Here is a 25585-nt window from a genome sequence, read left to right on the forward strand (position 1 = left end):
CAGGGGATGGGAAAGGAGGGGGCGTGACCCCTTATACAAACAGCCGTGAAAAGTCCTTTCCTTTTAATTGAAACTTTTCATCAGAAAATCACTTTGAGGTCGAACGCGGGGAGCGGGAACGGGATTACCCTTCCAATTAACCCGGCCAGAAGATTAGCACGCGGAGGAGGGGGTCTATTGTGGCTCGAAGATTAGCAGACGTTCATTTTACCAGCAACATCAAACACTTCATTAAGGCGTTGACACACGCACGATGAGCAAACACACACATACACGCGTTTCAACATTCATTAACAAGAACACTTATGTGAACACACTGTACAGCAGCATGTTGAACTCGTCCATGGTTTGTGCTCAGCGAGCTCACGATTTAGGTTTTTGCGTAGCGTCTATTGAGCTAGAAGCCAAAAAACACCGTCCGGCATCTTTCCCGCCAGACGCTCGTGACAGTGACCCATTTTCGACACGAGGGGCTACCGTCAGGTCGGCCGCGACCCCTCCACGTCACGGGCGGACAAACAAGATGGCGTGTAGATCTTCACCGTCTCGTCCCACGAACAGTCCAATACCTAAAACGCAGAAAATTGCACGCGTCACTATGATCCAAGTCACAACCCGTTGTCTGCAAGTCGAGTCGAGTCACGAGGTTATGTCGAGTCAAGTCGAGTCATGGGGTTACGTCAAGTCAGGTCACAAGGTTATGTCGAGTCGAGTCACGAGTGTTATGTCGTGTCAAGTCACGAGGATATGTCGAGTTGAGTCTTGAGGTTAAGTTGAGTCTCATCGAGGAAAGTCACGAGGTTATGTCGAGTTTAGCCAAGTTGAGTCACAAGGTTGTCGAGTCACGAGGTTATGTCGAGTCGAGTCACGAGGTCAAGTCAAGTCACAAGGTTTGGTGAGTCAAATTGAGTCACGAGGTTATGTCAAGTTGAGTCACGAGTTTATGTCGAGTCACATCGAGTAAAGTCACGAGGTTATGTCGAGTTTAGCCAAGTTGAGTCACAAGGTTGTCGAGTCACGAGGTTATGTGGAGTCAAGTCACGAGGTCATGTCGAGTCGAGTCTTGAGGTCAAGTCACGAGGTTTTGTTGAGTCAAATTGAGTCGAGTCACAAGGATATGTCAGGTCGGGTCACAAGGTTATGTCAAGTGAAGCCGAGTCGAGTCACGAGGTTATGTCAAGTCGAGTCACGAGGATATGTCGAGTCGAGTCACGAGGATATGTCGAGTCGAGTAATGAGGTTACGTCGAGTCAAGCCGAGTCGAGTCACAGGGTCGAGTCAAGTCACGAGGTTATGTCGAGTCACATCGAGTAGTCACAAGGTTATGTCGAGTTTAGCCATGTTGAGTCACAAGGTTGTCGATTCACGAGGTTATGTGGAGTCAAGTCACGAGGTCAAGTCGAGTCGAGTCACAAGGATATATCGGGTCGAGTCACAAGGTCATGTCGAGTGAAGCCGAGTCGAGTCACGAGGTTATGTCGAGTCGAGTCACGGGGATATGTGGAGTCGAGTCACAAGGATATGTCGAGTAGAGTCATGAGGTTACGTCGAGTCAAGCCGAGTCGAGTCACACGGTCGAGTCGAGTCACGAGGTTATGTCAAGTCACAAGGTTATGTCGAGTCAAGTCACGAGGTTATGTCGAGTCACATTGAGTAAAGTCACGAGGTTATGTCGAGTTTAGCCAAGTTGAGTCACAAGGTTGTCGAGTCACGAGGTTGTGTGGCGTCAAGTCACGAGGTCATGTCGAGTCGAGTCACGAGGTTATATCGAGTCGAATCACGAGGTCAAGTCGAGTCAAGTCAGAGGTTTTGTCGAGTCGAGTCTAGTCACAAGGATATGTCAGGTCGAGTCACAAGGTTATGTCGAGTGAAGCCGAGTCGAGTCACGAGGTTATGTTGAGTCAAGCCGAGTCAAGTCACAGGGTCAAGTCAAGTCACGAGGTTATGTCGAGTCACATCGAGTAAAGTCATGAGGTTATGTCGAGTTGAGCCAAGTTGAGTCACGAGGTTGTCGAGTCACGAGGTTATGTGGAGTCGAGTCACGAGGTCATGTGGAGTCGAGTCACAAGGTCAAGTTGAGTCAAGCCACGAGGTTGTGTTGAGTCGAGTTGAGTCATGAGGTTATGTCGAGTCACATCGAGTAAAGTCATGAGGTTATGTCGAGTCAAGCCTCGAGGGTACGTCAGGTCGAGTCACGAGATTATGTCAAGTCAAGACAAGTCGTGAGGTTCTGTCGAGTCGAGTCACAAAGTTATGTCGAGTGGAGTTTTAAGGTTATATCCAGTCTAGTCACAAGGTTATGTGGGGTCAAGTCTCAAGGTTATGTCAAGTTGAGCCAAGTCAAGTCACAAGCTTATGTTAAGTCGAGTTGAATCATGTCGAGTCGAGTCATGTTGAGTCGAGTCTCGAGGTTATGTCAAGCTGAGCCGAGTCAGGTCAAGTCGAGTTGAGTCATGTCGAGTCTAGTCTCAAGGTTATGTCAAACTGAGCCGAGTCGAGTCACGAAGTCATGTCGAGTCAATCCTTGAGGTTATGTCGAGTCATGTCAAGTCGATCCTCGGGGTTATGTCGAGTCTCGAGGTTGTAAAGACGAGTCATGATTTTTGATTGCAATGATGTTCATATGAGGAAGTGGCGAGAGCGGCCAAGGCGACCGAGCGGATCGCTGGCAGGTGGGAACCAATCTACAATCCAAGTTTTTCCCGAGTCAGCTTGACGAGTTTCGATTTACTGCCTCACAAGTCGAGTCGAGTCTCGGATCCTCCCAGCCTCAGTGAGTCAAGTCCAATTTTGAGATGTTGTTTTTTTAAGTCCGAGTCGAGTTGCGGGTCACCAAATTTCTGACTCAAGTCGACTCGAGTCCGAGTCCCTGTGAATCGTGTCCAATTGTTTGCTAAAAAGGCAAGGGTCAGAGTGCACATGTGGGCCGTCGCGCCGTGCTTCTCTACAACGTGCGGTCAAACACTCGTGTGCGGCCTGCCACACAAAGACGCATTCAACCGCAGTCGAGAGTTTCTTTTCCTACAAGAGAGAGCTGTGAAGTCATCTGAGATTTATCACCTCACGCACACACGGTCTGCAAAATGTGGCCGGCCATAAAGAGGGGAATCCATCACACGCGCGGTTGAGTCCGGATAGGAGCGAGCGGACACTCTAAGCGCCGCTTGCACGTGCGACCGCGCAATCATTAGCTTGCTCAGCAACTTACTTTTATTCACATTTGCCTTGGGAGGAAAATCTTAGCGTACTATAGAATACGAGCATTCAGAGTAGAGATCGACGATGTGTTTTTTTTCAGGATCGATACCGATTATTAGTATTCAGAGGGGCCGATAACCGATTTTTGGAGCCGATATTACTTTTCAGTACAAGTGTAAAAACTGGCGTTAAAAAATTTCGAATCATGCAAATGCTAAAAAACAAGGGGTGGTGTGGTTAAGTGGTAGACTAGTCTTTCCCCAACCCAGAGGTTGTGGGTTCGATTTTCCGCCCTGATGACCTCGTCTAAGTATCCTTGAGCAAGATACTAAACCCCATGTTGCTTCTGGTGCTGCATCACCAGTAGGTAGATGAGGCTATTGTGGGGGGTGCTTTGAGGGCCTTATAAGGTCAAAAAGCGCAATACAAGTGAAACTCTATTTACCATTACTATTTAACAAATTAGAGAACGGTGTGAATTTATTAATTTAGCAAATGTAAAGTCTTTAAGCCATGCAGTTGCCTCCTGGTTTGCTGCATAATCCTCCTTCCAGTTTTTGAAGGGGGCAAGCCTCTATGATGTGTTCCATTGTTTGCTCCTCTCCACATGCGCACAGTGGGCTAGGGCTGCTGCCCCATCTGTGGAGGCTGGCCAAGCAGGGGCAATGTTCAGTCCTGAAGCGATTGAGTGTACACCACTGTCTACGTGGGACTTTGGTACCCGGGACCCGTTGGTTGGGATTTGTCACCAGGTGTTTGTTTGGGACTTCCTTGGACTTCCACTCCTCTTGCCAAACTGTCAGCTGGCGGAAGGTTTTTCCAAATCGGCCATCTGGATGGCAGTCGAGCAGTGGGTGAGTTGTAGATGTCTGCATGGATTGGTCGGTGAGGAGAGTCTTTGGCTTTTTGAAGCATCCTTTGAGTTAGTGCTACTCGTCGGATGTGTTGCGAGGTTATGTTTGACAGTACAGAAAGCCAGGGGAGTGGTGTTTAGCAGATTATCCCGGTTATGGTTCTCATGGTTGTGTTGAGCTGGGTGTCTACGTAGGATGACCTGGACCAGACATGTGTACAGTATTCTGCTACAGATTATGAAAGGGCCAGTGCTGAGGGTGGCGAAGCTCCCGATTTACCAGTCGATCTACGTTCCTACCCTCACCTATGGTCACGAGCTGTGGGTCGTGACCGAAAGAACAAGATCCCGGATCCAAGGGGCCGAAATGAGTTTCCTCCGCAGGGTGTCCGGGCTCTCCCTTAGAGATAGGGTGAGAAGCTCGGTCATCCGGGAGGGGCTTGGTGTCGAGCCGCTACTCCTCCGCGTTGAGAGGAGCCAGTTGAGGTGGCTCGGGCATCTGGTTCGGATGCCTCCTGGACGCCTCCCTGGGGAGGTGTTCCGGGCATGTCCCACCGGCAGGAGGCCCCGGGGTCGACCCAGGACACGCTGGAGACACTATGTCACTTGGCTGGCCTGGGAACGCCTTGGAATCCCGCCTGAGGAGCTGGCTGAAGTGGCTGGGGAGAGGGAAGTCTGGGCTTCCCTGCTAAAGCTGCTGCCCCCGCGACCCGACCCCGGACTAAGCGGAAGATAATGGATGGATGGATGGATGGACAGTGCTGAGGTGCTCAGGGTGGAGGTTGCTGCCCCCCGCTTTGCACCAGCGAGCTTGCCTAACAGGTTTTTGTCGTGACTTCACCTTAGCAGCTGTCCCCTGAAGGATAGGGTCCTGTCAAGGGTAACTCCAAGGTAGGTTAACCTTGAGTCCTCTCAAAAGGATGTTTAGTTCTCTGGCAGATTTTACAATGAGGAGATGGAATACACTGGAGATGGTCTTTGCTGGGCTAGGCTCCAGGTTTTGCAGAACGGGGTGAATACTAATGCAGATTCAGATTCAGATTCAGATTCAGAGGTGTTAGGTTTTGTGTTGGTTCCCTCCTAGTGTGTTCCTTTGATTGTCCATTGATTTCACCTATTGTACCTGCTCCTAGTGTATCCGCCAACCTGCATCCTTCTGTGTCACCCATCTGTTCCTCGTTGTCTCGTTACCCCTTGTCTCTGTGTGTATATAAACTCCAAGTTTCTGTTCACTCCTTGTTGCGTCATTGTCAATGTCAATTTCAAGTCCTGTCCAAGCCCTCGTTTACCAGTCCCTCCGATTAAGTAAGTTTTTTTTGAACATTGCCTTTTTGATCCCGCGTCCTTTTGGTTGTACTTTGTGTTTTTGTTAGTAATTATTAAAATGTTTTTTGAGTTCACCGCCACCTGCCTTGCTGCGTTTGTTTCCCTGCATTTGGGTCCACACCACCTGCCTGCCCGAATTCCTGACGCCAGGAGAGAGAAGCATGGCTGCATCTGAGCCGAAATAACTCAGTTTTAAATTGATATTTTCGTATCGGCTGGTCGGATTAAAATAAAAAAAGCCGATACACGTCAAATTTTCAAATATCGTCGCCAATAATCGGTCTATCTCTAGGTTAGATATTGCTAGTTGATTTTGACGGCGCTGTTACAATGCAGACTTACCTGGCCGGGCACGTGCAGGTTGAAGTCCAAGCCGCACACAAATTCCGAGTGATGCGTCACTGTCTCCAGTAAAGGAAGGTTCCTCTTGCGCTCCCAAAACCTCAAATGACAAACATTAGCGTTCTGTTAATTTGTGCTAAATAGGAGCACGTGGCGTCCCGTAATTTCCAGACATTTTAAGGCTCTGCCCATCAGCAGACGTCTCGCAAAATGACGTGTTCTACCGCAACCTTCACACTTGTGTCGAATCATTTTCGCAATCAAACATTCTGCCATGAATTCATTCACAGACACATTTCGGTGACACTTGGCGGGAATCCTCCTGTGGTTGGTCGTGTGTGTGTGTAATGGAGGCCGCTGGCGGTCAGTGTTCCCTCTCGCCGTGATTTAATCACATTTGCAAAGTGGATGAATCTAAAGGGAGGGAGGCTTTGCTGCGTCAGGCTTTTCACCGCACACACACACTGCACACATTCAGCAGAAATAGTCGAGAAAGGCTTTCAATTAGCCTGATTGGTCGGTCAAATTTTACGGGCCGGAGCGGACGAGCCAACTTTTACGGCTCGGCTCGGCCCGGCCCGCCGTTCAACCTGCGACATGCTCGTTGAAACACAACATCATAGGCCTTGTTAATACTAGCACAAAAAAATCTGATTTCTAGCCCATCCAGATTGAAACCAAATGGCTCTTTTGTAGTCTGAACAGCAGCAAAGCAAAGAAATGGAATTTTTGACAGATGTATTGAAACCAAATAGGGAGGATATTTTCATATCCAATGCGTCAACCAACACGCTTCTCAGTCGGAACAGCTCAAATTGGATTTGACTGTCCGTGACGTCACTCTATGTTGGGTGAAACCTTTGTTACCACCAGTGTTGTTAATCTTACTTTAAAAAAGTAATTAATTACAGTTAAAAATGACTTCTCCCAAAAAGTAATTGCGTTAGTAACTCAGTTACCTGAATGTAAAAGTAATTAGTTACTTGGCAAAGTAACTGGTGATAATTTTTTTTTTCTCAAAACAGTTCACACAATGCGAAGTTTAAAGGGCAATTGGCCCTAGCCCAATTCTTTACCCTAAACTTTACTAGACACTGGGGTATTGCGGATATTGCGATAACAGTTAGTAACCTTTGCTATGTGTGGAAGTCATTTAATGTTGTGAATCAACCGTTGTTAAAATTGCTACCGTTTTTGCATTAGTTCCCTTCTGTCTACTTTCAACATGTGTAAGTTTTAAAACAGTTTCATCATTTAAAGATAGATTTGAGTCAAGATTTTGCCGATTTAGGAGCATTTTAGATAAAAGGTTACTTAGGTTCGCTAGGAAGGTTCTCTACAACAGAGCTTTCCAAAGAGGTCTACTGCTTTAAGATGGCGACTGTGTACTGACGCATCTAGTTCTTTAGATATGTTGCTAATGCCACTGTGTCTGTCATATTGCATCTAGTTCTACAATATATGATTTCTACCGTAGCATTATGTGGGCGTAGTTTGTCGGCGCTCGGCTACAGTCAGGTATTATTGGAGCCACTGTTTTCCGAAATTTCCAGGTTCGCGGTGAATCGGTAACAGGCACACTTTTGCTCAATAGACAATGTTTATTGATTAGAAAATGCAGAATGAATGAGATTTATTGATTACAATCCCACAAGAGCAAGCAACAAGCATAACAAGGGTAACGGTGACGCTAGATTTGAGTTTGTCAATCCCAGAATCCTCGCGCTACGTTACAGCACAACCAGGTGTTCCTTGGCAATGAAAATCGCTTACCGTGACAAATGAGCGGGAGCCAACGCTCCGGTTAGGTGGCGAAGGAACAAAGCCAGGCGATCCGTACGTGACCCGCGGGCAGACTTCCTTCGCCGCCTTACCGGAGTGTGTTGGCTCCCCGCTCATTTGTCACGGTAAGCGATTTTCATTGCTAGGGGACTTTTTGTTTTGCTGTAATGATAACGCAGGGATTCTGGGGTTGACAAACTCAAATCTAGCGTCATCCTTGACATTTGTTATGCTTGCTTTTGCATTTATTCTGCATTTTGTAATCAATAAACATTGTCTATTGAGCAAAAGTGTGCCTGTTACTAATTCACCGCGAACATGGAAATTTCGGAAAACAGCCACCTAGCATCGCGTTTGCAACGGCGTCCCCACTCCTGCTCTGCTCTCCCGTCTCCGTGAGGCCGTCTCTCTCAGACTTGTCTCGCGTCAACCAACATAGTAACGCAAAGTAATGCACGCCTTTCCCGGCTCAGTAACAGTAACGGCGTTGCCAAGATGAGAAAAGTAATTAATTAAGATTACCCACTACTGAAAAAAATAACGCCGTTAGTAACGCCGTTATATTCTAACGCCGTTATTAACAACACTGGTTACCACAGCAACCTGCCAAGTGTGTCAATAACGTGGCTCAGTCTGATCTGAATAGGGCACTTGCTAAAATCTAGTGTGAATAATCAGCCCTGGAAATCAGATTTGAGGAGTAATCCCTTTGGAATCAGATATGCCTGAACGCAGCCTTAGTGTGGTTCAGGTGCAGCTCTCGGGCTGACAGGAGGGCTCTGGAAAGTGTCGGGATATCAGCGCAGAGCATCGGAGTAGTGCAGCTGTCATCTCTGCCAGACACCTACAACCGTAGGGCAACAAGCATTGACTGTGAGAGTTCACACTCCGGACACAGCTTGTTCTTTCTCTTGCTTTCAGGGCAGAAGTACAGGTCCATCAAACCAGTACTTCCAAGATTTATGAACACATTTTTCCTCAGTGCAAATAGGAACATAGAGTGTATCACAAAAGAGAGTACACCCCTCGTATTTCTGCAGTTATTTAAGTGAATGCTGTGAAATTTATCTCGTTAACGAGCGGTAATTAATTTTTCAAATTAATCACGTTAAAATATTTGACACAATTAACGTATGCATGGAATGACCCGTTCATGCGTTGACTCAAACAGTTTACAATGACGCCGTTTTAGCACATTGAGAACGAAAAGGCAGAGAAATGCGAGTGGACACAAGCGTATACCATTTGCAGCCACCATTGACAGTCATGGTTGCCCAACTTCCCATCATGCATTTGGGCGGAAGAGTCAAGTCGCTACAGTATCATTTAGTGAAAGCACAACAAAAATAATATTCCTATCCCTCACAGGAGACGATCTTTTTCATAACACGCTTAATTGAACACAACGCAGAACATACTGCATACCATTTGCAGCCACCACTGACAGTCATGGTTGCCCAACTTCCCATCATGCGTTTGAGCAGAACAGTTAAGTCGCTACTAGGCATGTGCCGGTATGAGATTTTGACGGTACGATAACCTTGAACAAAAATACCGCGGTTTCACGGTATCACGGTATTGGAATTATAGCTCCAAAATGTGTTATTTTGAGATGTATGAGTTAAAAAAAATAACTTTTTTCCCCTTGAACAGGATTTTTTTTTTTTTTTTTCAGAACATAGTTGCAAATTGGAAGATGAATATATTGCTAAATTAAATGAATTATCAATTAAAAAAAACAAATATTTTTAATAAAATTAAAGTATAACTTATAGACTATACCCACAGCCACAGCTCAAGTTGCTCAAGATTAGAGCAAGTACAAAATAATTTCTATAAAAAAGTAAAAACACTTCTGAATCTTTTTTTTTTTCAAATTTAAACTGAATGACTCTTTTTGTTTGAGTGCGGAAAAGCTCAAGTGAAGTTTCGCCATTTACAGCCACTGTGTCAACTCTAGTCTACATGATGTCATGCTTTTGTGTTAAAAAGAACATAAAGAATTCATAGGTTAATTAGTTAGTTAAAATGTAAATATTGTTGTGGAAAGGTTTCATCTAAAAATTAAAAAAACAATTTTGGCTCCTCCCGGTTGACTCATGAATCGGTCTCAGCGGAGCACCAGCGGAGGCCGAATTCCTTCAGCTGGTGACCCCGACGTCCGTCACCTACAGTGAAACGCATTTGCTAGCCGTGCTGGACACGTCGTCCGGCGCGGGTGCAAGTCCTGACCTGGACAAGCAGGGACAGATCGCGTCGAGCAGTGTGGCTCCTTGCAGACCGGAGTGAACAACCCTTACCAAGGGGCTCGGTACCCTGTATTTCTGAAACACCCCACACCTGACTCGGCGAGGGACATTGTCGAATGCCTTCTTCAAATCCACAAAACACATGTAGAACGGTTAGTCGAACTCCCACGCACCCTCGAGGACTTGGAGGACCACTGTTCCACAGTCGGGACGAAAACCACACTTCTCCTCCTGAATCCGAGATTCAACTCCCCGACGGACACTCCTCTCCAGCACCCCTTTATCAGGGAGGTTGAGGAGTGTGATCTGCCCCTCTCTCCCCACCTCATTCGGTGGAACACACCCTCCGGTCCCCCTTCTTAAAATGGGGAACACCATCCTGGTCTGCCAATCCAGAGGCACTGTCCCCGATGTCCACTCGAAGTTGTAGAGGCGTGTTTAGGTGTTGCAACATATTTGTGGTCGATCCACTTGGGGGGGGGGGGGGGTTCCCGTTTGTTTGCTCATCGCACCCGGGCCCTATTCACATTTGTTCCGCCTCAAATTTATTATTTTCCGCCTCTATTGTTGCCCTCTGCCATCTACATGCATACACTTACGGGCTTCCTTTAAATCCATTTGATAATTTACTGGCCCTACACTTGTGTAACTTATCACTTTTGTTTTCAAATCTGGTTGTACATGGCGTACGATGACAATAAAGGTATTCAATTCAAAAGCGCTCCTTCCCGAGTCTTTCGGGGTTCGGCGAGACCCAACTTTGTTTGCGCGCGACAAACAGCGTGAGCACAAAGAGTCCATTGTGCTCCGTTTCCACGGTAACTCCTCGCTCGCCTCCCATTGTCGCCTTTGTGCCACAAGTGTGTTCACCTGTCCGTCGGCTTTGTGCGTCACGCCGCGCGCTGTTTGCACGCCGACGGCCGGGCCGACGGGAACTCTCCGAGCTTTGGGAAGTCAACTTTGCTCACAGGTGTCAATGGCTGCATTTGCGCAGGGCAAAGCAAAAGGAGCTCCTATCCGTAACCCAAACAACATGGAGTGATCTGGCAAACTCTGTCTGCCTGAGGCCACGTTTACACGACGATCATGCAAAAGTGCCCTTTTGCCATTATTTTAATTAAGCGTTTACACAACCATTATACGGAATATATGTACAGTATAATATCGGTTTTAGCCAGAAGGGGGCATTGTCCACACACAAAGCCTGGTGTAATCACCCAACCAATTTGCTGGAAAGTTTCAAGGATTCAGGAAGTGTCACCTGGGTGTGGGGGGAGGGGCAACTGACACCCTAAAAGATAGGCTTGCCACCCCAGTTGGCAACGATGAAAACTTAAATTTGACATTTACTGCCATAAATGAAGCAGTGATGTCCATGAGAATCCTTATAATAATATTATTTAGGTCTGTCAAACGATTAAAATTTTTTAATCGAGTTAATCACAGCTTGAAAATTAATTAATTGTAATTAATTGCAATTCAAACCATCGATTAAATATGCCATATTTTTCTGTAAATTATTGTGGGAATGGAAACATAAGACACAAGACGGACATAAACATTCAACATACTGTACATAAGTACTGTATTAGTTTATTATAACAATAAATCCACAAGATGGCATTAACATTATTAACATTTATGTGTATTTTGCATAGCTATTTGATTGGGAATGCCAGTTCTCTCTGCATTGAGCGCTTTTCTTTTTGTGAACTTTTTTTTTTTTGAGAGATCGGAATATTATTTTTGTAGTGCCTTCACTAAATGATACTGTAGCGACTTAACTGTTCGGCCAAAATGCACGATGGGAAGTTGGGCAATCATGATTGTCAGTGGTGGCTGCAAATGGTATACAGTATGTTCTGTGTTGTGTTCAACTAGGCGTGTTAAGAAAAAGAACGTCTCCTGCTCCGCCCAAACGCATGATGGGTAGTTGGGCAACCATGACTGTCAGCAGTGGCTGCAAATGGTATACAGTATGTTCTGCGTTGTGTTCAACTAGGCGTGTTAAGAAAAAATAGGTCTCCTGCTCCGCCCAAATGCATGATGGTAATTTGACCAACGCAACCGTGACTGACCAATGACAGCCTGTGTCCACTAGCATTTCTCTGCCTTTTCGGTCTCAATGTGCTAAAGCGTCATTGTAAATTGTTTGAGGCAACTCATGAACGGGTCATTCCGTCCATGCGTTAACTGCATCAAATATTTTAACGTGATTAATTTAAAAAATTAAATACCGCCCGTTAACGCGATAAACTTGACAGCCCTAATAATATTAAAAAATATGGTATGAAGCTTCTTCTAGGAAGCCTCTTCTGGAGACCGTACGCAAGAAAGCCCACAAACAGTTTGCTAAAGACATGTCAACAAAGCACATGGATTACTGGAACCATGTCCTATGGTCTGATAAGACGGGCGGGCTTTTCCTGTGTACCCTCTTCAGAAGAGGCTTCCTCCTGGGGCAGCCATGAACACCAATTTGATGTAGAGTGCAGCGTATAGTCTGAGCACTAACAGGCTGACCCCCCAGTTCTTCAATCTGTGCAGCGATGCTGACAGCACTCCTGTAATGAGTCACATGACATTTTGGAGGGAAAATGACAAGCAGTACTCAATTTGGACATTTAGGGATGTCGTTTCAAAGGGGTGCACTCACTTTTGTTGCCAGGGGTTTAGATATTAATGGCTATATTTTGAGTTATTTTGAGGGGAAAATTAATTAACTGTATTATACAAGCTGCACAGACTACTTTTTATTGTGTCAAAGTGTCATTTTGTTAGTGTTGTCCCATGACCGATATACCTAAATATCTGCAGAAATGCGAGGGGTGTACTCACTTTTGTGATACACTGTATATAGGAAACAATTCATTGAGATTTTATAAGGGAACGACTTTGAATTTTTTGATGCCGCTGCTCATGGAGACTCATACAGTATATGGCGAAGGTAGGTTCCTGTTTTGGTTTAAGGTCGGTAGCAGCTTTGGTTCGGAAAATATTGGAAGTTTTTCAAAATAGGCCCCCTACGAATAGGTAATGAAGTCAATGGACTTTTCCTATTTGGAGGCCGAGGCCTTCTAAATAAGTCATTTGGGATTTTCCCGCCTTACCTGACAGTTAAGTCGTACGAGCAGGAAGCCAAGATGTCGCTGCTGAACGGAGAAAACTACAAACACAACCACGTGTTAACGCATACAAAAAGACACCCGAGGACGAGGAATTTGCTCAAACGGCGGAACATACCTTCACCCGTCGGACCGCGTAGGCGTGGCCTCTCAGTTGATTGACGGGCTGTCTGGGGTTCCTCAAATCCCAAACGCAAACGGTGCCGTCCACCGAGCCCGTCGCTAGGATATTCTGACACAGGGGATTCACACTTAACGGGGGTAGCGCTTCACCCCGACCGCTAAACTTCCAAATTTGTGCCAAACTAGGCTATTAGCCTGTGCGTTTTCTGCCCGACGACAGCGAGGCGTACGCCCCGGCTTACTGCAAAGAGTCACCTGATCGTATTTGCACCAATCGCAGCTCAGGACTTCGGCACGGTGGGCCGGGACGACCGATCGACAGGCGCCGGCCTTGGTGTCCCAAACACGGAGCGTCCCGTCACCTGAGCGAGAGAACGTTTCGCAGATTTGGTTAAGAGGATTACATTTAGTCGTTGCAACGCAGCTACTTTGATTTTATTCTCACTTGTCAAGCTTTGTCACTTTGCACCTACTGAGTCTTGACGACGGAAAATCATGCTAATTCTTCCAGCAATTGCCGCGCTTTCTACCATCTCAGCGAACCTCTTTTCGTCAAGCGCTCGACGCCGTCAAAAGTCGGGATGGCCTTTTTCTCGCATATCCTTCTCCGAACGAGAAGGCGTCGGCGGCCCACGGTTCCTTTGACATTTAGACGTTCCGCTTTTTCAAGCGCAGGAACGAGCGTCTTCTGATCCTACGCGTGCAGACGGGCTCGTCCGTGCACGTTGGCTGCTCGGTGACCTTTTGCGTGAGAGTGATTGTGCGGGTGTGTGCAGCGTGACAATTTGAGCTAGCTGACATTTTAGCCACATGCGAGGCTCGAGGGAAACTGCGCACACTAATCGCACGCGCAAATTCAACTGAAATGAATGAATGAATGGATCAGGGGAGTTCCTGATCATCTAAATCAGGGGTCCCCAACCTTTTTTGCACCACGGACCAATGTGATTTGAGTCTTTTTTTTGTTGTTTTGTTTTGTCAAATTTTGCACCCTTAAAAAATTTTGCTCCAAAGCTTTTGTGGCAGTGAAAAAGCCCTCATTTATATTCAGTTGGACGCTCAATGTTATCCAACAGTGCTAAAAAAAATAGTTACATCATAAACATACACGTGCAACACGAAAATGCCGTAAATTAATGCTTAACGACACGGCGAAGTCGGCGTGCAGTTGTTGTGTGCAGCTAACATGGCAGGATGTGTCTGAGGAGAACTTTTCTGCATGTCCGTCCATGATCAAACGGAAGTTATTATTCCTTTCTTTAAAGAATGTTTGTCGTGTTTACTTTGGAATTGCTGCATTCACTGCCATTTTTAACGTTACGCGCAAACAAAATTTGTCAGAACACCGGCAATGTGCGGCAGAAAAATACAGCATATATAAAATAACATTTGTTTTTAGCCCCATCGTGTTAAGTGCAGGGAAAATATAACTCACCTGATGAATCAGTGGGAGGCTAGGGCTGTCAAACGATTAAAAATTTTAATCGAGTTAATTACAGCTTAAAAATTAATTAATTGTAATTAATCGCAATTCAAACCATCAATAAAATATGCCATATTTTTCTGTAAATTATTGTTGGAATGGAAAGATAAGACACAAGATGGATATATACATTCAACATATGGTACATATGTATTTGTTTATTATAACAATAAATCAACAAGATGGCATTAACATTATTAACATTCTGTTAAAGCCATCCATGGATAGAGAGACTTGTAGTTCTTAAAAATGTTAGTACATGTTATAGAAATTTTATATTAAAACCCCACTTAATGTTTTCGTTTTAATAAAATTTGTAAAATTTTCATTCAAAAAATAAATTAGTAGCCCGCCATTGTTGATGTCAATAATTACACAATGCTCATGGGTGCTTAAGCCCATAAAATCAGTCGCACCCAAGCGCCAGCAGAGGGCGACAAAACTCCAAGAAACACAAGTAACAAGTTGGCATTGCACTGTGCTGTCATTTTAATCTGTTTGAGCGGGGCATGTGCATTAATTGCGTCAAATATTTTAACGTGATTAATTTAAAAAATTAATTACCGCCCGTTAATGTGATAATTTTGACAGCCCTATGTGACGCATGAGGTTATTTCGTTTAGGCGAGATGGTCCCATCTAAGTGAGATGGGAAAGTGAGAGAAGCCCACTTCACAAAGATACGATGTTGGAAATCGTAGCACGGTTTTCAGTGCTCTCGTAGCGATGTCACAATATTCCGGAATGACTTTAATCCAGAATCTCGGAGAGCTGTTATCTCAAATGTACGTTTTAGGTCGCCATCATTTGCGCTCTCTGTAAGCTAATCCTCCTGTTGCAGACATGCTCGAATCACTCGGTTTATTCACAAACAGGTCACGAATCCAATCCTTCGCAGTTCGTGGGTCTTTAGTGATTGGGAAGTAGCGTAGATTTTGTTTACTTTAAGGTTGCAGGCTCATCTTTTGGCTCGTAAGTAGGCATGTGCCAATTACCGGTTTCAAAGTTTACCGTGTTATGAAAATGTCACGGTTTCAAAACCACTAAAATTTTCCGTCCTATCGCAGTAAGGTATTTGCTATTTTATACATCCCAAAAATGCAGCGAAAATCCCTGGCTTGGAGCAGCAGCACTCAGCCCTCATCCTCCGGTTGGTGCTCTGTCCTGTGTCTGTCGGTGAAACTTCACCTGAGCTTTTTCCCCCTCAAAAAAGACAAAGTCGCTAGTATGGGAGTACTCCGGCTAGCGAAAAGAGACTGCTGCGGCTCAGAGGAGGAAGGACAGATGACGTGGTCGCCGGGAAGCAACACCTCCAACATGATTTTACATTTACGTGACCATCATCTGTCAGTTTGCACAAAATTTAATGTAAGTTTCCCACCAGCTATGAGAAGTTCACTCCAGCGTGTTTAGTGTGTCTAAAAAAATACTATAGCATAAGCTTGTTAACGAGGCAGAAAACGTGGCTAGTGGCTAGTTAGCATGCCAAGACGGCTAACTAGTTTCCTCTCTACCCTTAGCCTACTTTTGTAAAGTCTTCCGTAGTGATGCAATGATTACTCGATTAACTCCAGTAATTCGATTAGGAAAAAGATTTGCATTCAATTTTACTGCTTCGAGAATTCATTCAATTAAAGTGGCGTTGTAATGGTTTGGTTTGAAATGTTTGCATTTAGTTTGATGGATTTGGGTTGATACACTGCCCTATAGTGGCAGATGTGAATATGACATAACTCATTTCACATGGCTGAATTCAGCTGCTCCCTGTTAAGATCAACATAAGGTTAGTTTTCGTTTGAACTTTGAACTAATGTTTTTTTATTTTATTTTTTTAATGCATTCCTAATTTAGTTTATAGGTATATTTTGCCATTTGCCACGTTATTATCGAGGACAAGCGGAAAACACAGACAAGACTGAAAAAGCAGTTTCTGCTCTTGCACCCCTCTTTAAAATTATCTGCTGTATTTTATGCCAAAAGAACTGTTGTGTTTGATAGAACAATATGTCTATATGCTGCCATAGCAGATTCATTCTGCAATAAGCCCCTGAACTATTTTTAATTTGTCCGTCTTACCCCGGAAACCACTGTTTACAGATGTCACGCAACCGCTTTTGTTTCAACCTAGCCATAAAAAGAAGGGAAGTAATCGTATTTATTATTCGAAATGTCTGTCATGTTTAGCTTAGAATCATTAATTGATGTCTAATGTTTAGTTAAAAAAAAAAAAAAAAAAAAACTTTAAAAAATTATTCACTCACATATTTTAAACAAATTACGTCATAATGAAAGAATTGGCATCTGTAAAAAGGTCACGGATGTCTACCTCATAACTATCGCTTAATTGTATTTTTTTCGCTACTGTCGCATTTCTCCAATATTTTAGATGATAAATAAATAATCGCCCCATGCAACCTTTTTTTTCAAATTTGTAAAAAGAAAAGTCAAAATGAATATGTGTAATAAGCGCTCTAATATCTATAACATTTGCTAAACCCAGTTTTTTTTTTTCTAATGGAACCTGCAGATGCATGTGTTGACTTGCGTCCATCATTTTTTTTTTCCCAAAAAGAAATGTCAAAATTCTGAATTAGTCTCAAAATCATGAAATTTTAGGTGTATCAAATGTGATACATTTGGCAACAAAGGGTTAAAAGGGTAAATATATGAAAAAGAACACCTCGACCACTCCTTGATGTCTGTGATTTCTGCATCGCGACCCTTGTTATATGACCATGTTTCACCCATAAAATCCCCCAAAAATCCAGCTGCGGTCATTCACAGCTGTGACTCGACACTCGGTGATACATGCTAGATAGAGTTTTTGGATCGAAACGATGAAACGATGTGATGTAAAGCACTTGGAATTGCCTTGTGTTGAATTGTGCTATATAAATAAATTTGCCTTGCCTTGCCTTCGTTCTGGTGTTTGAGTAGAGTAAAAATCAGTGCAGATTTTTTTTTTTTGCCTGTCTGAAGGGGTTAAGTCATGTTTTTGCACCTGTATCTGTACTTTTACTTAAGTAAAGAAAAGTGAGTACTTCATCAGCCACTGTCGACTCGTTAGGAAGTGCCGATCACCTGCTCGTCAAGACATGTCAATACGAGCGGGAGATCGGCGCCCCCTTGCGGTGACAGTGCGCGCGGATATCCCGTCATCGGCGAGACACCTGAGGTTGAAGCGAAGCACGCCGGGATGTGAGGGGACCAAACTGTGCTGTAGATGACCCCTTGGTGACCCACGAGCGTGCATAAGGATCGGCCGAGAAAGGGGTCCCACTGTGGAGGAGGTCAAAGGTCAGAGCGGGGAAACTGAGAAAGTAAGACGGCGGCTAACACGCACCACTTTGGCCGTGCGGTCCCAGGAACCCGATACTATGGCGTCCTCGCCTCTGGTCTGGCTCCAGTCCACCGAGTACACCTGCGAGAAGTTACGTTAACGTGCCGGCGGTCAGGCATGAGCGAGCTCCGCCCCCTCCCGACCTCTTGTGTGTGTTCCTTGTTGACCCGCAAGGGGGCGGCGTCGGGCCGTCGCATGTCCCACAGTTGCAGAGTGCCGTCGCCGCCGGCCGCCACCAGCACATTCTCGTCGATTTCGCTCCAGGACAAGTCGAACACGCCGTCGCTCCACTCCCATCTGCCGCGGACCAAAAAACGCAAATCGAGTCTCGGCGCTGTAGCCGCGCCGCCTGCCGCAGCCCTTGTTTACCTTCTAACAAGGTGGACGCCGTCAGGCGCGTCTTCCAGCACCAAGAGTGAGCCGCTACCTAGCCGGCAGAGATGTCACCGTGATTAGCCGGGTTAGTGCTAAACTAGGGTGACCAAACGTCCTCTTTTGCCCGGACATGTCCACCTTTCACGTCGTGTCCTCGTCATCCGGCCGGGTTTTATAAATTCATGAAAATGTCCGGTTTTTATGATTTTTCACGAGACCAATTTGAAGACAATATCTCCAGCCGCTGGGGGGCAGCGCTTGCCTGCGTTGTAGTGGCTCCTACTAGTAGGAGCGGGAGGAGTACAGTTCACCCCTTGTATTATGGGGCATTACCGCCATCTACTGGGTTGACGGTTTGGCAACAGAAGAGGCAGTTACAGACTACAATGGAGGAAGTCGGCGTGATGTCACAATGACGTCACCTCGCTTAGCAACCTGTCGCCTTTTTGTGAAAGGAGAACGCACAGCTAAACATTCCATAGACAAACGTCTAAAATTCATATATTTTAGGCAGAGGTTGCGCTAGACTTTTTCGTTGTCTGTCATTTTGACTGACAGTGTCATAACAATCCGGTCATGATCTATTTTTACCCGTCACCAGGGCCGGCCCAGCCTATACGCAGACTATGCAGCTGCTTGGGGCCCCTGACCACTAGGGGGCCCCCAATCTGGCAATTGTTTATTATTATATATGTTTATTTATTAATTTATATTCTATTTTGTTTCCTACAGTTTGCTTTATTTGACTTTTGTGAGTTTTGATACTTAATTTCAAGCTTAAAAAATAAAAGTTCTTCCTTAACTTCTTTTCCTCTTTTAGAAAAAGGTTTGGCGCTATCTACTGTAACTACTGACAATCATTTGGGGTGAAAAGTCTGAAGTATGCAGTGCAACAAAATCTGAAAAATATCCAAAAAATGGACGTATGGGTTGGATTGCATGTATGGGTTTCACAGTACACTGTGACAAAATGGTGTGCCAAAAATATGGGCCCCTTGGCATTATTTTGCTTAGGGCCCCCAAATGGCCTGGGCCGGCCCTGCCCGTCACTTACATTTTTAAAATGATAATAATGACATATTCAATAGTATTTAGTTTTCATTCATTTTTAATTAATATTCTGTCCGAACAAGCTTAACAAGAGGCAAACAGACAGCGGAGTGCACCAATCAGCGACGGGCAGACGTGCCGTTAGCAAAGCGACGAGGACAGGACGAGGGACTTGCGCGCGGAAGTAAACATACGAGGAGAACGGAGTTTATTCAACATGGCTAGCGCGAGACAGACTGTTGTCAATGTCTCGTGTCAATGTGTTTTAGCTCATTTAAAACTGAATTTACCGCGGATTGGAACATATTCTCGGCTCTCCCGTTCGCCATCCGTGTTGTTGTAGAGACGACTTTCGGCGCGCAAGAGTGACGTTGCTCGTGACGAACACGTCACGCAAATAAACAAATCTGATTTGTCGATTGATTTTGTACCTACTCGAGAGGCTGTGTCCCAGACTTTTCTCTCAGTGTTTGAAAAATACAGGGAGAACAGTCTGGCCGTGCCAGGCAAACACTCAGTTGCCTTGACATTTTTCCGAGTAAGGCCAACGACGTCACGCATCAAGAGAGACAATAGCTAATTAATATGCTCACTCGCCACCCTGTGGTCTGGGGTGTGAATTGCAACTTGTCAAAATGACGGATGGACTTCAGTTTTTTCCGTCACCGTTTTAAAAAACCGGTCAACGACGGAAAATATTCGGTTAACGCGACCCCTGATTTTAGGTGTGTTTTGCGTATTTTTTCCTAAAAACGTCTTAAACGTGGCTTACTATTATCACGAGTCACTGCCGACAAAGCAACTAATTGTGACTGGTCTTTTGCCCCATTTTCAATATGGCGACGCTTTGTTGTCGCTGGTGACATCATTAAATGCCCGGATGTCCGACCTCTATAAGGAGTTTATCGTGCTCCGTACACCTTTCTGTAAGTTTATCTTCTGTTAATGTGGCTCATGGGTCTTCTGTTATATATTATACAATATATGGGTTCAAAGAGATGCAGTATGTTGTATTAGTCTTGTATTAATTGTTCTGCGTTCATGTATTTGGTTTAATGTTAGTATTATAGTTTAAGTAAGAGCGCCTCCCCAGTTGTTAAGAGTTTTTTACGATAAATACGTATATAATGGCAACTTTTGACTTCTGTCGGAGCTTTGTACTGGCGTGATCTGTAAAATCCCGTTTGATGTCAAATCGCTGCGCTACCGATGATTGTAAACTTGGATAGCAAAGTTTGATTTTGCCTCGTCTCCCGGTACTCGCTAATAGGGTAGCTATCAGTGAGCTAAGCCGCGCTAGGCATTATGGGAAACGTAGTTTTGAACTGCTGCGTTTGGAAACATGCTGGGTGAACAGTTTGTCGGTTTATTTTGGTTATTGTTTGCTTGTAATCTCGAACATTGAATGAGAATATAAATTGAGTGGGAATAACAATTTCTCAACGACAATTGTGGTGATTAGAGATGTCCCGATCGATCGGCATCCCGATCGATCAGGTCCGATCACGTCATTTTCAAAGTATCGGAATTGGCAAAAAAATACCTTTTTTTAATACATATATATTTTTTAATTAAATCGTTTTCTAATTGTATTTAACGTTACAGACATAATATGTTACACTCATCCAGAGTCTTTAGTTTAGGCTTAAGGTCGGGTTATCAAATTTATCCCGATAACGGCGGTGATTAATTTGTAAAAAATGTATCACGTTAAATATTTAACGCAATTAATGCATGCGTTGCACGACCCACTCACGCATTGTCGCGCTCAATCTGTAATGGCGCCGTTTTACCTATATAAGGATATAAAAGGCAGCGTAAAATGAGTAGAGTGAATTTTGGCAGCCTTTGGAGCCTTTTTTTAATTGGATAAAGCCTTACAATCACTCTCCCTACAATTAGAAATCTCATGGGAAGCAAGGTAGCAATTGATCTTTATCGTAACACCTTATGTTATTTCCCAACGCAGAGAAGATATATCAATTGGTAGCACAACGCACAGTCATGGTTCCACTTCCCATCATGCATTTGAGTTGAATGGCTGCAGTATCATTTACTGAAAGCTCAACAAATACACTAGATGGCAATATTTAGTCACAATATACAAAGCCACAAGTCTTTCTATCCTTGAACCCCTTTTACAGAAAGAATGTTAATAATGTAAATGCCATCTTGAGGACTTATTGTCATAATAAACAAATACAGTACTTATGTACTGTATGTTGAATGTATATATTCATTTTTTTCTTAACGCATTGCCAAAATGTATATGATCGGGAAAAATTATCGGGAATGATTGAAATTGAATCGGGAGCAAAAAAAGCAATCGGATCAGGAAATATCGGGATCGGCAGATACTCAAACTAAAACGATCGGGATCGGATCGGGAGCAAAAAAACATGATCGGAACAACCCTATAGTATATAATCAGGGGTGCACATAAGTGGTCCGCATGCGCGCATGCGTACCGGACGTAGACAAACGCGCTGGCCCTCAACGGCTTCCATACGCTTTTGCGTACCGATGGCTGACCACTGTATTTGCGGCGGACAGGAGAAAATAACTTCTCAAAATGTCGAAGAGGCAGGCCACACTGAGTAATTACTTCCGTGTTCCCCCACCCCCGTCAAAAGACAGACAGACGACAGAGACGTCACCGGAGCTACCGAAAAAAAGGACTTTTGCTGAAAAGTGGCGACATGAGGTACCATGGCTAGAAGCAAATGATGCTCGCACGGAAATGTGGTACAAAATGTGCCGTGAGAATCCCAATGTCGCCGATAAGAGCAGCGCATTTTATGTAGGGTCAAAGAATTTCAGCCATCCAAACTTTGAAAAGCACGAAAAAAACAGAGAGCATGTGGCAATTAAGCAAACTATTGATATCAAACAGGACCCCACTCACCATATGGACAAGTGGGGGAATAAAGGTAATGGACAGCGACATGCACTGACAAACGTGTTTTTGCTCGCATTTTACAAAGCTAAACATGCACGTTCAATGAGGTCTTATGAGGAGGATTTCCCACTTTTAAAAAGGCTTAGAGTTAATGTGGGAGCCGCATAATGCCCTTTATTTTGAATTGGTGCTTTTTATTTCTTTACATTTCATTTCAAAGTAATGGCAATTTTGTTCTGCCAGTTGATGTTAATCAAGCATCAATTGTTAATATAATTAATTAAAGTTAATTGGCTCTAAGTAAAGCTTGTCATAAATTTATCGCATCAGGCGGGTCGGCTCTCAAGCTCAATGAGGACCAAGTCGCATCTCCAGGTCCTCCTCTGAGAACCTGGGCAAAAAAATTATGTGCACCCCTGTATATAATATATACTATATGGCTTTTTTTTTTTTTTTTTTTTTATAAAACTGAATTTTTCTGTCCAGACTGAGGAGGCACACTTTAAATATATTAAAGTGATATAGGCCTCTTTGAGTGAACTGCGAGTAAAATTCAAGTATCTCGAGGCCGGGCCGAATGTCCTCTTTTTTTGGAAATCAAAATATGGTCACTCTAGGCTAAACTGCGACATAAAGGCCGGTGTGATGACGAACGCGATCTTGCGTGACAAAACGCATCCGGGCTGAAGGCGGTTTAAGCGTGCGGCGGCGGCCACCACCTGCTATGCCGTAGTGCTGAGAGGCGGCGCACGCCAGTCTGCGCGGGAGGAACGGCGACGCTTTCACCGCGTAGCCGTGAAGAGCCCGGCAGCGGTAAACCTTGGTCGCGGTCGTCATCCTGACCGCGTTGCTGAGAAACACACACACACAAAAACCATCAGTATGTTTCAATGACATCAAGCGTGTAGGTTTGGTCTCAACATTGGTAGGAACGGTATAACAGCATACCTGCGTGTACAATTTTTTGGAGACGAGACAATAATAAGGAGAGACAGCAAGAACTAAAAGTGGTATTTTCCATGTGGCAAAAATGATTTTGCCACGTGGCATTCTTTTTTTGCCATGTGGCAAAATTGATTTAGATTTTTTTGCCATGTGGCTTTTTTTTTTTTTTGCCATGTGGCATGGAATTTTTACATGAGGCATTTTTTTTGGTAAGTGGAAAAATGGATTTGGATTTTGGAAAATTTGGACGTGCATAGACGTCAATGGCATTGCCTGACTTGGTTGCCAGTTGAATGTCAATGCGCAGTAATGCTAAGTGCATGGTCAAAAATCACAGCCACCCGTTTTTCTGCCCTTTAAAATGAATGGAAAATTTGGACGTGCATAGTCGTCAATGGCATGGAAGTGCATGGCCTTCAAAACTGCCATATGCCCCCCAAAAATGCCACATAACCACCCAAAAAAATGTGACAAACTAAAATCCATTTTGCCACACGGCAAAAAAAATGCTACATGGCAAAATCCGTTTTGCCACATGGCAAAATCAATTTTGCCACATACCAAAAAAAATGCTACATTGCAAAAAAAATGACACATGGCAAAACTCTTTTTTGCCACATGGCAAATGCCACTTAATAATAATAAGGAAAACCTGAGGCCGGCTGTCAGACAGTTGAAGCTAAAAAGAGGATGGATGCTGCAACAAGGCAATGATCCAAAACACAGAAGTAAATCAACTTCAGAATGGTTTCAGAAGAACAAAATACACATTCTGGAATGGCCAAGTCAAAGTCCAGACTTGAACCCCATTGAGATGCTGCTATAGACAGCGATTCATGCCAGACATCCCAGAAATCTGACTGAACTACAGCAGTTTTGTAGAGAAGAATGGGCCAGGATTAGTCCTGATCGATGTGCCAGACTGATCTGCAGCTACAGGAAGCGTCTGGTTGAAGTTATTGCTGCCAAAGGGGGGTGAGGGGGGCACAAAATATTAAATGTGATGGTTCACTTACTTGTTTTTCCCCCTTCAGTCAATGTTTGCATACTATCCTCATTAAAATATGAAAAACTGTAAATTTTAGGGTGGTTTTAGTTAAAGCAGACACTTTTTTTTCCAATCTGTGTGATTTTGACAAAGATCAGCTCACATTTGATGGTGATTTTTATGCAAAAATGTGAGAAATTCCTAAAGGTTCAGATGCTTTTTCATACCACTGTAGATGAAGTTGTGCTGAGAGAAAAATATACCATGTTTTTTTTTTTTTTTTTTTTTTTTTGGGGGGGGGGGGGGTCTGACAATGTAAGCAGTTACTCACAATGTTACCCATTACTTGAGTATTCTTTTCAAGCAAAACTTTTTGACTTGTACCTGAATAATTTTTTTGGATGACTACTTTTACTTTTGAGTAATATCATTTTAAGGTAACGCTACTCTGAGTAAAATTTTGGGCTACTACCCATCTCTAATTAAGTGTCATCCGGCAAATGATAGCACTATTACCATTTAGGTCCAATCCGTATCTTTTACATCTATTCAAAAGGGTCATCATTTGCTTGTTAACACTTCATGAGATGTGTCATAAGCATTCATTCATGCTCATGACATTATGTCATAATTATGACGGTCTTCTGAAGCCACTGTCAAATAGTATTGTTCAAACCAGAGTAAGAGGACCGTAAACGTAAACAACGTGAGAATTCATTAACAGAGTATGAAACATGCAATTTGTGGCAGCCCTAGTCTATAAATTGATTTGTTTCGACATACGAGCGAACCGAGCAACTTGTTTTTGGCTTCCTTGTGAACGAATTATTCCTACTCTGCGTTTGTATGGATTAAGCCTTTACTAATCGACTAAAAATGTTTCTAACGTTCATAAACTTGCCGCTTTTAGGGTTTCAAAACCACTACTGTGCCGGAATGTCAATGGAGACTTGGACATTTGCACACGATCGACGTTTGTTAAACTGGACGGTACTAGTTTGTGTCCATCCTCGACTTGCCGTCGGCTCAGTTTTGTTGCGGTTTCCGACAGTTTTCATGAGTTTGAAAAAGTCTAATTTGAAGTTTATCACTTTCTAGGGAAAATGTGCTGTTATTGACTCGATTTGTCACTTTATTGTGTAGATGCAGGCGCTGGCAACGACCTAAATAGGGACGTTTATCCCCCTGAAAAATTGTTATTTCCGGGTTTACCTTCTTCGTAGTCGCTGTTGTCTTCTTCGTGGAACTGTTCTGCTGTTCGCTCGCGTCTTCCCTCTGCTGGGCAGGCGACCTTTTGAAACAACCGCATAGGTATTTGAACTAGGAGTGACGTCCTCACTTAGGCGGCCATCTTAAGACAGAACGAGTTGCGCCTCTCGACCTTCAAGTCATCAGAGCTAGTACTTGGAAAATGGAAATAACCTAGAAATTGTTGCGTTTTCAACCGATTTTCAAACATTTTTAGTAGGGCTGTCAAACGATTAAAATTTTTAATCGAGTTAATCACA

The 25585-nt window shown here is 44.1% G+C and overlaps 1 protein-coding gene across 1 annotated transcript; it reads right to left on the reverse strand.

The window, feature by feature from the left end:
* Positions 1 to 48: 48 nt before the first annotated feature.
* On the reverse strand, positions 49 to 25403 carry pex7 (peroxisomal biogenesis factor 7). The gene is made up of 11 exons (XM_057823536.1): positions 25290 to 25403; positions 22864 to 22994; positions 18190 to 18247; positions 17964 to 18117; positions 17824 to 17901; positions 17651 to 17759; positions 13254 to 13360; positions 12994 to 13107; positions 12861 to 12916; positions 5720 to 5819; positions 49 to 569 (listed from the first exon to the last, which is right to left on the reverse strand). The coding sequence occupies exons 2-11, from the start codon at positions 22979 to 22981 to the stop codon at positions 480 to 482; spliced, it is 984 nt and encodes a 327-aa protein (XP_057679519.1). The 5' UTR covers positions 22982 to 22994; positions 25290 to 25403; the 3' UTR covers positions 49 to 479.
* Between the last annotated feature and the right edge of the window lie 182 nt (positions 25404 to 25585).

The sequence above is a fragment of the Corythoichthys intestinalis genome, chromosome 19, assembly GCF_030265065.1.
Source record: "Corythoichthys intestinalis isolate RoL2023-P3 chromosome 19, ASM3026506v1, whole genome shotgun sequence".
Taxonomy (NCBI): domain Eukaryota; kingdom Metazoa; phylum Chordata; class Actinopteri; order Syngnathiformes; family Syngnathidae; genus Corythoichthys; species Corythoichthys intestinalis.

Bases quoted from the DNA above. Each gene is read 5' to 3' on its own strand.
- pex7 (XM_057823536.1), bottom strand. From the start codon at position 22,981: ATGACGACCGCGACCAAGGTTTACCGCTGCCGGGCTCTTCACGGCTAC. The intron at 18,248-22,863 runs GTGGTGGCCGCC...TCTGCCGGCTAG, and splicing joins TCAGCACTACGGCATAGCAG to GTAGCGGCTCACTCTTGGTG. The intron at 17,760-17,823 runs GTGCGTGTTAGC...CCTCCTCCACAG, and splicing joins GGGACCGCACGGCCAAAGTG to TGGGACCCCTTTCTCGGCCG.